Below are 17,663 nucleotides of genomic sequence, written 5' to 3'. Positions count from 1 at the left end.
GATTTGTGTTTGCCTCTCAATTTTATATTCTTTGTGGGATTTACCAGAATTACCAATGTTCGGATCTTTTTTATATGATACACGTACGTTCATCAATGTGATCTGACTTCGAGATTATAACAGACGGTCGTTGGGAATATGGAGGGTCTATCAATATCAGACATTGTTCAGATGTATATTTACCTTGAATTTGGTATGTCCTAATATTGATTATACTGCTCTTGCTATCAAATAATATTTACTACAACACGAAGGATACCGAAGTATAAACATGTTGTTTCGAGGGGGGATGGTACACTGAGATTTCCTTTTTGAGTCATGGAATGAACTTTGATAAGCACGGAAAATCAGCTGTAGCCCGTATGCCTTATTAGTAACATGAGTAGTGTTATTATTTTACATGTTTTGTTTTACGTAAATTGTAAATAATTTAGTTGCGCTATTCGGTTTTTTTATGACAGGCTGGCCGAGCCACAATCTGTAGTAGGAAAAGATTACATAGCTTGGCTGGTAGTCGAAACCGGAATCCATGCATTACTATTACCAGGATAGTTTTGTTGACATTAAATATTTAAGTTGTTTACCTTTGACCATCCCAAATTTCTACTACATTGGATACACTAAACACATCTCTGAAATGTATGTTAAGCCGATATTGTTGAACAAAAATTCGTTAATACTAAAACACCAGGCTCTACAATGGTTTTAATTTCTTAAAGATCATGCTAACAATCTGAGCATCCCTCGCAGTGCCAAACACACGGCTTGCGTCGTTTGCAGTGATCAAATATGCCCTCACGTAAAAGCCCAGGAGAAGCTTTTATGAATTCGACACGCACCACTTTGCCATCATCTAAACAAAACGATGAATTTGTCGATCAGTATTGCAATCAGAAAATTATCAAAACATCTGATGATTTATGTACTCTTAATCTTTTAAATCATATTTCAATTGACCTGTTATTTTTTTTTTCATTTGTAATCCAGAGTGAACATCTGTTTTCAATCTGAATCTTTCTTTGTGAAAAAAAAGAAAAAAGAATCAATGTATTGACTATAATTTCCTGTCATTTGCAGTCTAGAGGAGTACTAACGCTGGATAGAAAAGCAGATTCCTTACGATTTTTATCTAGTGTGCTAAAAATGGTCTCCGGACTCATTTTCTCATAACCATCTGCAGCATACAGGAATTCGGTTATGAGAATGATTCCATCCCTGTTCAAATCGTATTCTCCAAAACTACATGGAATTTGGGATCCTCTCTTAAAAAGAAAACAAAAAATGTGTTCATTAAGTTAATTACCAATGCCATGTAAAAGTAAGACGGAACACAATAGGAAGGAAACCCATCAATTAGAGATTCATTAAGATTCAAGTTATTGATGTTTTGAATAAGCAATACAAAATAGATCCTTACGTGTTTACTCAACTCGACTCCAGTCATAAGAAGGAAAACATAGAGGAATGTTGCAATCATTCTGATCTCTTGTCACCAGTCCCTAACAGAAAATTTCAAAAAGTCAAATGATTTCTCAAAACTACTCGAACAAATATCAATCCATGCGTCAAATTCTGACAACAAAAAGGTGAGTATTAATTTTGATCAAAACCTTTGAAGTTTTCATATCAAAAAAAATTTCAAATTCTCCATTGACAGATATGCTGGTTTTGGAGTTTCCAATAGTTAACTTGATGAGGTTTGGATAGAAAAATATGTCATAAAAGTAGCATAAATTACGTTTCTGTTTTCGGTTTATTCTAGGTTTAAAATGAAAAGTGAAATTTACGAACATCAATCCATTTCATAATTCCTATCAAGAATACAAAATTAAGAGTAGGACAAACAAGTAGGCCAATTTGGCACACCAGAGGTGGGATCAGGTGCCTAAGAGGAGGGAGTATCCCCTGCTGACCGGTCACACCTGTCGTGAACCCTTTATCTTGATCAGGGAAACGGTGTAATCCGCAATCAAAATCAATATGTAAAGAACGCCCTAACAATTGGTATGGAACTTGTAAGACAGTATTCTACCTAATGACAAGATGTATTTGCAAATTACATGTAGATCGTTATCTGCAAAATGTTGCCTATAAACGAGAATGTTGAAACTTATGTAACATCAACTTAATTGCCAGTTGCCTGACTCGATTAAAAACCTATCATGCGCACATACTCTTGTATATTAAATTAGTTTTCAGACATAAACACTAAATGTAGGTAATAATGGAATATTGTTACATATATAGATATGGGAAGTTGACGACGGAGAAGCTGAAATCATTCCGTTTGTCATAAAGTTGAGAAGATAAAACCACCCTTCCTGCCATAACGTTGAGTTGTTAGTTTTTCTTGATCATCTATGTTGTATAAAATATCATAGTATGAATGATTTGTAGAAGACTCCATGGTGTCGTATTACGAGTTCACTGAGTTATATTGAATCGAGATACATGTGTGAATGAAAATGAGTGTTCGTATGATATAAAGCGTCGTCAATATATCTAAATGTCGAGCTGATTACCACAGCAAGAACTTTTCTTTTGTCGTGAATATATACTGTCTTAGAAGATGATAAAACAGATTATCTTGTGCCCGTGGAATTTCAAACAAACTATTAGAAGACCAGGTCACCAAAGACTATGTAGATATTGTCAATAAGGAACTCTGGCGTCTTTTTAATATCAACAGGAGAGTTGATTGATTGATTGATGTTTTCCGCCACACTCAACAATTTTTCAGTTATAAGGTGGCGCCTAGTTTTATTGGTAGAAGAGAGAACCCAGATACAATGTACCTGGGACGAGACCACCGACCTTCCGAAAGTAAACTGGGAAACTTCCTCACTTACCGGCGCGAGGAGAGTAGTTGTGCTAAGAATCAGAGTGATGTTTGACAAGGTATTTTTGGATGACTGATCACAAGATACGACTATTTCCGTATTCCATTATTACTAAAGAAGCAGCTGTCTGTGATGTCAAAAAGCCTATTCTTTGATTTACAGTAAGGAATGATTGTGTAAAGTCTAGAAAAGCCATATGCTTTGATGTTGTTGATTTTAGAAAATTTTTGTCATTTCCTCAAATTTAATATAAGTTTTTCTTGGATTGTTTAAGATCCACATTTGATTTACATCACTTCTCGCATATGTTGTGGCCCAATACGTTTGAAGCTTCTCTTTTAAAGCATTTGATATATTTATACGGGGTAAAGATAGGGACTTGGACGAACATTTACTAGATAGAGCAATGTGTCTGTTTGTAAGGGTTTTGGAATCCACTATAGCTACGGTACATGTACCTCATATGAGTTCAGATCGTGACCATGCCCTATAAGAACACGTATTGTGTACAATCAAAGACGGTGCCCTGGCCTGACATGCAGGGACCCCGTGATCTTGACATTAAAGACAACATAGATTCTCCCACATCTGCCTCCTATTTAGGCATTTTTTTTAACATAGATGTTAACGGCAAACTATCTATTTTATCATGAACGGGACAATTTCAACTTTTCCATCTTCAACTTCCCATATTTAGGTAGCAATTCTCCTTTATCATCTACATATAGTGTTTAAGTTTCTCAACTGATTTTATACCCAAGAGCCTGTTCTCTGTATGGTCAGTTTTTAAATCGGGACAGGCTACTAACAAATACGTTGATGTTACAACTAACAAATACGTTGATGTTACATGGGTTTCAACGGTGTCGTTTAAAAGCAACGGTTCGCAAATTTTATGGTCATTATAGCGATCTAATTTACCATTAGAACATGTCATTGGGTAAATTGCTGTTGGACATGTTTCCTGCCAATTGTTAGTGTTCGTTATTTTCACCTTTTCATTCATTCGTCCCATTCACTGGTATATCAAATGTATGTAAAACTAAAGCGGGATTTTGAAGACTTTCATCTTCTGAAGGTTAACTTGAAGTTTAAGTAGGATTGCTAAATGAAAGGTGAAGATAACGAACAGTGATCAGTCTCATAAATCCCATAAGCAATGCAAAATAAATAGTTGGGCAAACACGGACCCCGGGAAACACCATAGGTGGGATCATGTGCCTAGAATGTAGAATTAAAGCCAAGTAAGTTTAAACTATAGTTGTAAAAATAAGCTTTAGAGACAAAGACAATTTTGCTACAAGCCTTGTTAGCTGAAACCAATACATATTCATCATGTAACCTCTCTACATGTAATTCTTTGATAAATTGACAAAAATGCAAGAAGTGTACGTACCTTATGCTCCAGTGCTTTCAAACAAAGAATATTCGATTGTTATATATACTAAAAATTAAATCCTATATGTTATAAATTTTCTGTTAAGTAGACAGTCATTATCGAAATATATTTCCCTATTTCAGCAAGCTGTTGCATTTTGATATTTAATCTGAATTGATGTGACACTAAAGCTATGACGTATTGTTCAAGAGAATGACAAATTACTGTTATCAATTACTGTTACTATTATCAATGAAATTAATAATGTACTTCGATAGATTGTGGAAAACCGGAACTTGTATTTACCATTATAAATCACATGTATCTTATGTGTCATATCTGAAAGGTCAAGTTGAATGTTATCTAAAGAGTTGTGTTTTCGGGTTAAAATATTCACAAAGCTAATGAAAAAGATATGTTGGTTCAATAAGAGTCATTTTCAAATAATAAACTATTCTAAATATAGCATCAAAATATCTACCTGTACCGGAAACAATATATTTACACATAGTTTACTCGACAAAATACAGGGTAATTCTTACGAACTTTAAACAATCCATCAAGGCACTGAGTCTGAGCAATTCACATACTGTGATTGTATTTCTATATACATTTTGTGAGTAAAACATCTAGTCAACATGCATGGATTTGTGCTAATGTCTAGTAATTCAAAAAACATATGAATCATGCCGTGATATTAATTGCTGCATACTTTGCAGTTAAATGTATGAAGTATGAATGTTTTGTGTGAAAATATGTGAACTTGAACAGTTAGGTCCACAGTACTGTGTTTCAATATTGTTAAAATGGAATGTTCTGCCGTTCCATCTAGTACCCTAAGATGTCATAACCATAATGAGTTCCTGTGGATCATTATAAGAAATATATAGATATTTACTATTTCTGAGTGTAATCAAATGCCAATCAAGGAATGTTTGTAGAAATTAAGTGTAATTACTGACAAATTACAAATGATATGACTGTACAAATTTCTTAGTCATTTATTAGATTTATACATGTATGTCCAGCATGTGATTTTTCGCAGCCCTCAATATCTTTAGATGAGGTTAAGGATGCCTTTAGCATGTCAGCAATTCTTCATTATTATGTGTTAATATTTTCGATGACCTAAAACACAATCAATATTCCAGAAATTACAACGGCATGGAATTATTAACTTGAAATCCTTCCACACGGCGAGCAAATTAGATAATCAGGTGTCAATAAACGGAACATGTTATAATAAATATTGAATCCGTATCTTTAATGTCATTTTTCTGTTGAAATATGTTTTCTAACGTACGCGAGAGATTCAATCTTTTGAACATTAATGTTTGTGTAAATCAACCTGAACTAAAAGTGAACAAAAATCATCAAGTTCGTTAAGAGAGAGCTAAAGAGAGAGAGAGAGAGAGAGAGAGAGAGAGAGAGAGAGAGAGAAGTGGTGTTGTTTTTCCGACAATTTACTATTTTTGTCATCATTACAAACAAAGTTTGTTCTATAGGTTGTCCCCTTTTTATATAGTAATGTTGAGTTATGGTGGATCTATAAAATTTAAAGAACGAACTGTATACACACTATTTGAAATATTTTCAAATTTAAGGAAGTATTGAATTGAAGTTCAGGATCAACCTCTCCACCACCCCATCCCTTCCTTCCCCATGATCTAGAATGTGGAGCTTTTAGGTTTCGTTAGATTTGTTTGATTTTGCATGTCAAGAATTTTCAGACAATTGTGAAATCAACTTCATATTGTCTCTCCCTTTTTGAAAGCAATGTTAAATACCCGATTGTATTTATATTTGGTTTCATTGTGCTTTTCTTTCCAGGTGTCTGTTATTTTTTCCAGATTACTCATGAAAGTTTTGATATCAATTGTATCATAACTTGGATAGAATTAAGCATCAAATACTGGATTTAGGTCTATATCCCTTCCCCATCCCTTCAAATTAACGAAATATATATTCTAAAAAGTGTTCTTCGTAAAATCGAAGAAACTAAACTTCGTTATTATAGGAGATATGATACAACCTGTCAAAACTTAGCCCATAATAAAGATTTTGGCTTTATGATACCCTATATGTTACTACTATTTTATCTGAAAAATTAGGACCCCTTCGGTAAGCACCCACCCTACTCCCTGTGTAAGGGCAGTAACTGCAAAAATAAACACAATTGTCTACGAAATTATATGTGTGTATGTGTGTGTGTGTGTCGCAGTAAAATTAGATAAAATCTCTAAATACTTTCTTGAGAATTATTTCGATCGTGTTACTGGTCTTTAGTCGTGTTTATATGTCATAACAACGTAATGCAAGACTACTTTGGACCTCAAAAGTACTATGACGTCACAGTGAGTATTATAATTGAAAAGTATCGTCAAAGTTGATATTAAGCGAAAAAAAATTAACAATTCTCACACAGTCCCCTGGACACATCCTGAGATATGAATATACGTAGAATTACATATTTGGTAAGTAATGTTGCAAAATTTTAGAAATGTTTGTTTACAAAGCAGTCACCTTTTGGCCCAAGTGAATAGAAACATGAAATATTACATTAAGTAGTTAATCGTAAATACATCAATTTATACATTTAAATTGTTAAATTCAGGTATTGCATACAAGACATCGATTATGAAAGATCAAAATGTTTCCTTTTGTTTATTCCAAATAGTACATAAGCATTTAATTTCTTCCATAAGATACCCTTAATTGCTTGTCGTAAGAGGTGACTAAGTGGGACGGTCCTTCGGATGAGACCGAAAAAACTGAGGTCCCGTGTCACAGCAGGTTTGGCACGATAAAGATCACTCCCTGCTGAAAGGCCATAAGCGCCGAGCATAGGCCTAAATTTTGCAGCCCTTCATCGGCATTGGTGACGTCGCCATATAAGTGAAATATTCTCGAGCGTTAAATAATATACAATCAATCAATCCATAAAATTTCTCTAAAGCGACGATAAATGTCATCTTTGCAAAGTTTTTCAATTCCTATTACAGGATAATCATCTATACAATGAAAATAGAGACTAGTAATCCTAATTGTTCGCGAACAATTAGAGGGCTTTCCACCTGTGATGATTTAAAAAGATATATTTAAGAATATTTAAGATGATGCTAGAAACTCAAAACCACCTTGAAAATAAAAATAATAGTTTTTACGATGACTTTGACCTTTGACATTGACCTCATTTTGAAGGTCAAAGGTCAAGGGTCTTTATGCAAATGATCCCATGTCTCTATCTATATTAATATAAAAGTTATAGGCTTAGATAATGATATTGGAAACTTTCAGGGGCAATAACTATGCTTAAGGGGTTTCGTATCCCTTTGATTATTTTTTCTTTGCAAGAGGATTTTACTGTGAATTCATTAGCGAAGGTTTCATGTCTCTACGACTTTCCGTTAAGTAGGAGTAGCGATAACAAGGTTTTCAACGCGAGTCTCCGAAATTCACAGAAGGGTCAAAGTTCAAAGTTATAATGCATACTATCAAAACCAATCAAAAAGTCAATACTTACCCATATAAAATTTCAACGCTATCTTAAGCAGGAAAGAGAGTATAAAAAGTGTTATTTTTCCTCTTTTCTGATGACCTTGACCTTTGACCTTGACCTCATTTTCAAGGTCAAAGGTCAAGTATCATATTCCAGTTGGTCCCATGTCTCTACGACAAACCGTTCTGAAGTTCGACATGTTTTACGAATAAATCGCAAAACATAAAGAGGCATTAACTCCCTATAGGGGACACCGAATCCCTTCATTTGAAATTCTTCGCTTCTATCAATTACCCTCTATGCTTTAGAAAAGGTTTCATCTTCCTATCATTTACGGTTAAAAAGTAGAAGCGATAACAATGATTTCTGCGAAAGGTCCAATAACTCCGTAAGGGGTCAAAGTTCAATTACGTTGGGTGAACTGTATTCGTTTCTCAAAAAGTACTATATGATGGACTATAAAGTTTTTCGATAAGTCTTAAGACGAACATTTTTTTTGACGGCAGGAAAATAATAAACAGAACAATAACAATAGGACTTTCCACAGAAAGGTGGAAAGCCCTAAATATAGAAATGAATAACAACTGGATCATCAGATTCTCGTCTAATAAAAGACAAATTCAAAACAATATGCGTTTCGCACCAAGTTACCCCATTTTCTTCCACATTTACAATTTTATGCATTTTTTGCAAAACACTCCATAAACTACATTACTGCAATTCAAAGAATCACACTGCACCAATTTCATAAATAGATAAACTCGTTCATTCGTCTGCGTCTCTCTGATTCTGTCATATCACTAATGGAAAATAAAAAGGTAAACATAACGAACAGTGATCAACCTCATAACTCCTATGAAGAATACAAAATTACGAGTAGGGCAAACATAAACCACTGGGAATACCAGAGGTGGCATTATATGCCCAGGAAGAGTGAACATCCCCTGCCGACCGGTCCCATCCACTGTGAATCCTACATTTTGATCAAGTAAACGAAGTAATCCGTAGTCAAACTCATTCCGTAAAGAATGGCCTAACAAATGGTATGAAACATACCAGGCACCAGTGCACCCAATGGCAGTTTGTGTGTGTAAATTACATCGTTATAACACCATAGGATTTGAAAAATGTTGAATTTAGATGAGACTGTTCAATACAAAATCTAATTATGAAGCAAATGATGAATTTCGAGTTCACTGTTGGTCGAAGATTGTTTGTTTGAAAGAGTTGGAAGTGAAATTAAGTAAATTTCTTGCAAATTTTCAAGTAACTTGCGTGAAAATAGATTGTTTACGGTGCATGTAGAGATTTTGATGGCAATTTAGAAAAGTTTATGGTTTGTACATTACTATCTATGCTCCAAAATATTTTTGATTAGCTTTGTAAAGCATTTTAACCAGAAAGCATAACTCTTTAGACAACATTCAACTTGACCCTTAAAGTATGACTCGTACGATGTACCCGATATATAATGGAAAACAGTTTTCCGGTTTTCCACAATTTATCGAATTGCATGATTAATTTCGTTGATAACATACAAGATGCTTGAATCAGGAAGCGGGAAATAGAATTATGGCATATATATAATTTATCATTCTCTGGAACAATACTTCATAGTTTTAGTGTCACGTGAATGAAGATTAAAAAGTAAAATTGAACACGTTGCTAAATGTTTTAAAGCAAATAGGGGAACATATTTAGATAATTACTTTCTACTTAACTGGGAATTTATAACATCTGGGATTGAATTTTTAGTATATATAACAATCGAACATTCTTTGTTTGAAAGCGATAGAATAGAAAGGTAAGTAAATGTTTGCATGTTTTCAATTTGACTCGAAATTGGCTTTTTTATTTAATTGGTTTAAAACAATTTTAATCAACAAAACGTTCGTATTGATATCATGACACATCTGGGTAAAAATCAAAGGAACTCCATAAATAATGATACATACATGTTTATGGTATATTCTGGAGATATATAAATGGACAGACATCGGCTGTATAATGATTTTTGTGTAGATACTAGGGATTTGTTTAACTTGTAAGCCGTACAAAGAGCTTGCGCTACTCCTAATTTTCTATTCGTTACAGATATTATAATATACATTGCTGTTCGTAATTTTCTCTTTTACATTTTCATCCTAAAACCCACGGGTTAACTGTATTAGAATTTCCCACACTAACGCACCTGTCAATGGAGAAATTGGAACATGTTTTGATATGAAGACCTCAAATGTTTTAAACAAAATCGATACCAACCTCTTTCCCTTGTTACCACAATTTGACGCACTAATTGTTAAAACATTTCTGTTGCGCAGTCCTTTGTATTTTTAGACTTTTAAGTCCACGTGTAGTGAAAAGGTTATCTGTAGGTGTCCAATAAGTTGATAATTGCTGTCCATTATTTTTAAGAATGGACAGATAAGTGTCCGTTCCTAAAAATAATGAACAGTAATTGTGAACTTATTGGACAGTGCCAGGTAAACCCAATAACTTATTAGACGTCTACAGGTAGGCTGAAAATAAGAGAAAGACAATATGTTTGTCAAACAGATACAAATATAATTTTAAATTCCCTACAATTAAGAATCAACACGGAAAAATCACTGAAACACTTAAAACGATATTTCCCCTTAGAAGAATTATCTGCTTCAACTTTAAGATTCACAATTTTTTAAATTCGAGTGGCCATTATTATATCACATCAAAACTTGAATTTGAAAGACGTATTTCCATACTGAATTTTAATTTCGCTAGATTCATAGGTACATTCCGAAACTTCTTCACAACGCTTTTTTATGTTTTCTTTATTTAGCATATCCTAATTCTGAATTACTATTTTCGCTTTCATGAATAATTTCATTTCACGAGATGGCCGTATTGGGTTCTTTTGGATGGTGTTAATTATTTCCTCATCCAAATATTCGAAAACACGATGTTTTTCAGATCAAAAATTGGCTCCATAACTTTCTCATCCTCCATATCCAGAATATAACACTCATTAAGATGATATTCGCAGTACTTTCATTAAAATCCTTAGATTTTGATTGTGCAATGAAAATGCTCCCCCCCCCATCAGAGGAAGACATTTTGATATGGCTCAGTAATATGGAGTGAGTGAATATAAAACCTGCAATACAATACTATTTACCTGACACTGTCCAATAAATGAGCAAAAGAAACAGACTTCTATGCAAGACTGAATATATTGTAAAACTATTCAAAAATACCTTTATTCATAATTATCATTGTCAATTGGTTTACCTGAGCTTGTCCATTCTTAGAACAAAAGATGTAATGTTTTAAGTAGGATATAAGCCTCAAACTGTCCATTATGTGAGAGAGAAAAACTGATCTCGGCCCTACGGGTCTCGATCAGTTCTCTCTCTCTCTCTCTCTCTCTCACAGAATGGACAGTTTTTGACTTATATCCTTTATACATTCATTCGCGTAGTTTTGATAAAACGTTTGACATTTTGGAATTTTCTGTTAAGGACAGGTGACAAGAATTCAGAATGATTGCAACATTCCTCTATGTTTTCCTTCTTATGACTGGAGTCGAGTTGAGTAAACACGTAAGGATCTATTTTGTATTGCTTATTCAAAACATCAATAACTTGAATCTTAATGAATCTCTAATTGATGGGTTTCCTTCCTATTGTGTTCCGTCTTACTTTTACATGACATTGGTAATTAACTTAATGAACACATTTTTTGTTTTCTTTTTAAGAGAGGATCTCAAATTCCATGTAGTTTTGGAGAATACGATTTGAACAGGGATGGAATCATTCTCATAACCGAATTCCTGTATGCTGCAGATGGTTATGAGAAAATGAGTCCGGAGACCATTTTTAACACACTAGATAAAAATCGTAAGCAATCTACTTTTCTATCCAGTGCTAGTATATTACATTATATTACTTACAAAGAAAGTCTTAAATTAATGACATATGTTCACTCTGGAATATAAATGAATATAGTTCTGTACAATTTAAATTTACTTTTAAAGATCAAATAAACATAAATCAATGTTGCTTTTACCATTTTATGATTACAATACTGATTTGACAAACGTGTTCCCCAACTTTATCAAGATAGGTCTTAAATGTACTCAAACACATTTGAGAAACTAGTGTCATGAGTACATGAGTACTAAATTAGAGACGAATAAAGTAGATTTGAAGGGGTAAATATTATATATACATTAATTTTGAATTTATTGCTTTATTTAGATGATGGCAAAGTGATGCGTGTCGAATTCATAAAACCTTCTCCTGGGCTTTCACGTAAGGGCATTTTTGATCACTGCAAACGACGCAAGCCGTGTATTTGGGACTGTGATGGATGTAGCAATTGTTAGCATGAACGTTAATAAATAAAAACATTGTACAGTTTGATTCTTTTCTATCAAAATTTGTTTTGAATAATCAGCTGATTGGGATTGATTTTAACGTAAAAAAAAAAACAGACTTGATCTGATATTTCCAAAGTTTTCGAAATATGGAATAACATATTTTCGAATTACTTCCGGAACACCTTCTTTACCTGAATTTTACATGCGCCCTCAGATTTGGTTAGCTCTATACATTTCCGGTTTTAAAATGTAAATATAACGGCAAGTTTTTAAATGATGGAAAAAACTCCTTCAATCGACTATTTTCATGGAAAGTGCCAGATCCTAAGTTCTTTCTTTTGATTGATGGATATCATGTTCCTTTTGTTGGTTTAGTTAGTTGTGGAACTAAAGCTAGAGGTAATTTGTATTTCTGATCACCACTTGAACATAATCATGAATAAAAATATCAAACAAAACGTGTTTTACTTTGCCGTATATAGAATTTTGGCCTGGCGAAATATGATTCGGTCCAGTAATACTATTATGCAAGGTGAAGATAACGAACAGTGGTCAATCTCATAACTCCTATAAGCAATACAAAATAGATAGTTGGGCAAACACGGACCCTGGACACACCAGAGGTGAGATCAGGTGCCTAGGAGGAGTAAGCATCACCTGTTGACCGGTCACAGCCATTACTGGACTAAATATCCTGTAAGTACCAGAAGACCTTGGGAATAACTGCACCAGTGGCGGATTTAAAAGTCCATATCCCCTTCACCACGAGAAATAATGTGAGCAAAAACTCAGATTTATCACTCGAAATGGCTGAGTATTTTGGCTATTACTTGGCTCTCACTAGCCCCACCCCCTTTTCGGAAGAAATGGATCCGCCACTGATCACGATGACTACAGAACTTGTTAATCGTCGACAAAAACGGAGTAACTATAGTCATTCCATCACCCACTGAGGGTATTACCTGGAACAAGTGCTTGCGATATTGTATGACTTACCTTCAGATTATTCAATTTAAGTCATATTAAAAGTGTACAAATGTCTTAAAAACACGGAATAGATGCCATTCAACCAGACTGCATTCATGTAACGAGACAAAGATTAAATCCTTACAATGCATGAGTGCTGGTGCACCAGTCGGGACAAAAAGGTGTCTGGATGTTGTAGCTGTAAGTTTTCATGTTGTTTGAAATTTAATGCCAATATTTTATATTCCCTTACATTAGGAATAGATTATATTCATGCTACACAAAAATGTATTGTAAAAGTATCGCACCATGTCAGATATCGCCCCCGTTGTGGTATCTTGTTATCCAATCATTAACATATATTTGATTTTTCATATTTTTGTCTTTCATTTATTGCAATTTTCCATTTTCCACCAGCTGTTTAGTTCCTTTCGATTTTGTAGTTGTGGATCACTGTGTAAAAGTTGTCTAGATATTTCAAAGCTAGCATTTTTTGTACTCTGATTGGTGGCTATGCTTTATTATCATGAGTATCCGAATATCACCACTGCCATTATTATGCTATGAATTGATCATGTATTGGTAATAATATCGAAATAACTGATATTAAAGTATTCTAATAGGGTAAAATCTCATAATTATTCCAAGAAATATTCAGAACAAGTGAGAAGACAGGTAATTGTTTGCCCAACTCTCAATTATGTATTGCTTATAGGAGTCATGAGATTGATCACTGTTCGTTATTTTCACCTTTCATGATATACTATAAATTACAGTAGTAGTAATTTGCATTTGAAACTTTAAAACATTCAATTTTCCAGTACATTATGCTTCAATAGAATACAAATGACAACATTCTATCATTAATTTATAATACACTTATATATATAAAATAACGGTCCCCATATTTTTATGAATATTTTCTAATCGTTTGTAGCGATAGTGGAAACATTCAATGACACTCCAGTATACTGTTCCGCGCTCCTGTCACTAGATGTTAATGTAACTTTATAAACAATCAACATCAGGGTTCTAGGATTTGGACTACACGTCCAGGAGCTCTGTCATTTCTTATATCTGTCTGTTCCTCCATTTGTACTGTTTCCTTGATGTTTGGTTGTGACGAGCTGAGAAACCAATATAATTGTGATCAGTTGGAAATTGTATTCCTAAAACACATGCATATCATTTTCTTTTCTTCTTAACTTATTATGATACAATGCTAGCACTGCAATGTAATATTGAATTAAATGATAAATGGTATTCACCATGTTCATGTCTTTAATGTTAATCACAATCAAGATCTTCCTTTAACTTGAGTTCTTTAGTCCACTTAGATTCACCCTTTGGTTTATTGTACTTATGGGAAGACAAAAATATGTCATATATTGCCTTAGAACCTTTCCTATTCAATATTTTCATAAAGTCTGGCTGAAAAGGTCTTGCAGTGGAGTTTGACTTGTATTGTTTAACATTAGGCCAAGAATGAAAATTGCTCTTTTTATTCCCTCATAAAAAGCGAAGGGGAGTTTAAGAGAAAGATTTTCAATAATATCTTTAAAACGCATGTAGTTGCTATTACCATCAAACAAGTCACCTACAATAGTAAACCCCTTTTCATACAAAGACTTTGAAAAAACATACCTATTTTGGATCATGGTTTTATTGTTATACCATAAAGGTCCCACTAAAATATCTCCTGGGGTTGTGTTGCATGATATATTACATGTATTTAGAAAATCTGAAAATATATTTAGAACTTCTTTCCAGAAACTATTATTAATATTCTTTGCTTTAACTTTAGAGTATTCTGGTCCAAACTAAGATAGATGGGCAATATTACAGTTTGTGATTTCAGTGAACAGTGGAATCCATTCAGAGTCTGTATGAAATAATCTTCTAAACCATGTTCGTTTTAAAGATTTGATAAAGAGCTCAATATTCGTCATTCGAAGACCATCATCCTCTTTTGAAAGTTGCATTGTTTTTCTTGAATTGCGTGCATGCCAAGATATTCAATAGTTGTATAATTCAGTTTTCAAAACAGAGGAGAGAATACAGGTGAAAGTGTCTCTGGAGAGAAATGTAAACATCAAACAATTGAGTGGTGTAAATGAACATAACTTAGTGCATATACCTACCAAGAACAAAACATGTGCACATTACAGACAAATCCATCAGTCTACATCTGATTAATGCAACATCTGTAACAGGAAAAGCTGTATCCCTCTGTGAATATATCACCGATAAATGTGTCCACATTTTGGCTATAACTGAAACCTGGTTGCGTGAAGGAGATGATTCACATATAAACGACCTCTGCACCTCCGGGTACAAATACATTGGTGTGCTCAGACCTACATCCAAAGGGGATAGAGGGTGGATGGTTGGCTTCGTTATCAGGGACAGCATGGATATCACATGTACCCGTCAACTTGAATTCAAGACATTTGAAACTTGCATGGTCAGACTCAATAGCAACCATCCTGTCACTCTAGTGCTTGTGAATCGTCATCCCCCCTCACGCCAGATTGGTTCCACAGTGACCCAATTTCTCCAGGAGTGGGAACAGTTCCTGTCACACGTGTGCACCACTACTCCTTCCCAACTCTGCATCTTCGGAGACATGAACACCCATTATGACGAACCGGACATGTCTAACATAAAACAGATGCAGAACACAGTTGCTAGATTAGACCTCAAACAACATGTAGATGTCCCCACACATGCAGTTGGACACACTCTGGACTTAGTGTTCACAAGGGATGACCCTATGTACTCACTGGTAAAGTCAACCTCTCTGATTGATATAGGAATTTCAGACCATTATGCTGTTACATGCCAACTCCATACCTGTCCATTACACCTGACAAACAAAACTCGGCTAGCTAGGCAATTGAAGCGCATCCCTGTGGAAATATTGGCACAGCAGCCAGGAGAATCACTGTCTTCTATCAAAGAGGGGAGCAATGTCGACGATCTGCTGTCAGATTTCGATTCCAACTCAAAAGAGGTTCTGGACAGCATAGCACCCTTTCGAACCATCGCCATCAAAGGCGACTCCCTCAAACCGTGGTACAATGACTCAATCCATGAAGCCAGGCAACGGAGAAGACAGTTCGAGCGTAAAGCCATGAGCTCGGGCCTGGAGGTTCATAGAGAGATGCTTGTGGAGCAGACCCGAGCTGTGGTGCATATTATCAACTCCTCCAAGTCCAGCTATTATCAAGAAAAGCTCATCACAACGGACAGTAAAGAGACTTTTAGAGTTATTAGCAGTCTGATGAATTATAATGCAGGGACTCCCTTACCACCGGCTACCAGTGACCAGACCCTTGCGGACGATTTTGTGCAGTTTTTCTACAGCAAAGTTGAAAAGATCAGACAGGGTCTCGATGCCTCAGATCTCCATGACAATACAGCTTCTCCAGACCTGGACAGAGCAGTGCCTCATCTTGGTTCCTTCAAGATCCAGACGCAGGAAGAAGTGGACAAGGTCATCAGGAGCTGTGCTAATAAGACCTGCTCACTGGATGCCATCCCCACTGCGCTCTTGAAGAACAGCACTGTTCTCTCTGTAGTGCTACCGACCATTACTGAGCTAGTAAATACATCACTTTCAACCGGGGTCTTTTCAAATGAGCTGAAACGTGCACTTGTTACACCACGTCTGAAAAAGCCTGGACTTGATATGAGAACATTTAGTAACAAAGACCAGTATCAAATATCCCATTCATCAGCAAGGCCATCGAGCGTGTTGTTGCACAGCAGCTTAATAGCCATCTCACCAGGAATGGTCTACATGATGATCTGCAGTCAGCTTATAAGACCGGTACCAGCACTGAGACAGCCATCCTACGAATAAAAACAGACGTAGAAGCAGTACTGGATGAAGGTGACGCTATGCTCCTGGTCCTTCTTGACCTAAGTGCGGCATTTGATACCATCGATCATACCCTCTTGCTGGAGAGACTACAGGAGGAAGCTGGATTGACAGACACAGCACTCCGTTGGGTACAGTCTTACTTGAGTGCCGCATCCAAGCGGTGAAGATCAACACCAGTGTGTCTTCAGATGTACCACTGTCCACCGGAGTGCCCCAAGGGTCTGTTCTCGGCCCCCTTCTCTTCCTGGTGTACCTTCTCCCACTCAGGAGAGTTATTAAGCAATATGCCATAAACCGTCATGGGTTCGCAGATGACACTCAACTTTACAGCCATTTGAGTGTAAAAAAAACCCACTGCCATACGGACCTATGAAGTCAACATTATGGAGGAATGCATAGCAAGTGTCCGAACCTGGATGACTGTGAACAAACTTAAACTAAATGATGGAAAAACTGAGATAATGGTGGTTGCTAGTGCCCACAACCAGTGCCTTGTGAAGGATATCTGTCTGAAGATTGGTGAAGCAATATTGACACCTAAGTCTACTGTTAAAAACCTCGGTGCTACCCTGAACGCCACCTTATCAATGGAAATACAAGTCAGTTCCGTGGTAAGGAAGATGTACTTCAACATCAGGAGAATATCCAAGGTGAAACACTATCTCACCCAGGAAGCGTGTGCGAAGGTCATCAATGCAACAGTCATATCCCACCTTGACTAGCACAATGCCCTCCTG

The 17,663-nt window shown here is 35.4% G+C and overlaps 1 protein-coding gene and 1 long non-coding RNA gene across 2 annotated transcripts; one reads left to right on the top strand and one right to left on the bottom strand.

Moving 5' to 3' along the window:
- Window positions 1-690: 690 nt before the first annotated feature.
- Window positions 691-4,305, bottom strand: LOC130052166 (uncharacterized). Its single transcript, XR_008800545.1, has 4 exons — window positions 4,237-4,305; window positions 1,418-1,499; window positions 1,121-1,262; window positions 691-853 (listed from the first exon to the last, which is right to left on the bottom strand). It is a non-coding gene; the product is annotated as an uncharacterized LOC130052166 (long non-coding RNA).
- A 5,194-nt stretch (window positions 4,306-9,499) lies between these two features.
- LOC130052165 (uncharacterized) lies at window positions 9,500-12,114 on the top strand. The gene is made up of 4 exons (XM_056156398.1): window positions 9,500-9,521; window positions 11,215-11,295; window positions 11,451-11,592; window positions 11,953-12,114. Exons 2-4 carry the CDS (start codon window positions 11,236-11,238, stop codon window positions 12,078-12,080), a joined length of 330 nt encoding a protein of 109 aa, XP_056012373.1. The 5' UTR covers window positions 9,500-9,521; window positions 11,215-11,235; the 3' UTR covers window positions 12,081-12,114.
- Window positions 12,115-17,663: the final 5,549 nt, after the last annotated feature.

This window comes from Ostrea edulis, chromosome 2 (genome assembly GCF_947568905.1).
Source record: "Ostrea edulis chromosome 2, xbOstEdul1.1, whole genome shotgun sequence".
NCBI classification, from domain to species: domain Eukaryota; kingdom Metazoa; phylum Mollusca; class Bivalvia; order Ostreida; family Ostreidae; genus Ostrea; species Ostrea edulis.
Note: the sequence above shows the minus strand (reverse complement) of the source record. Positions and strands in the feature narration are given on the sequence as shown.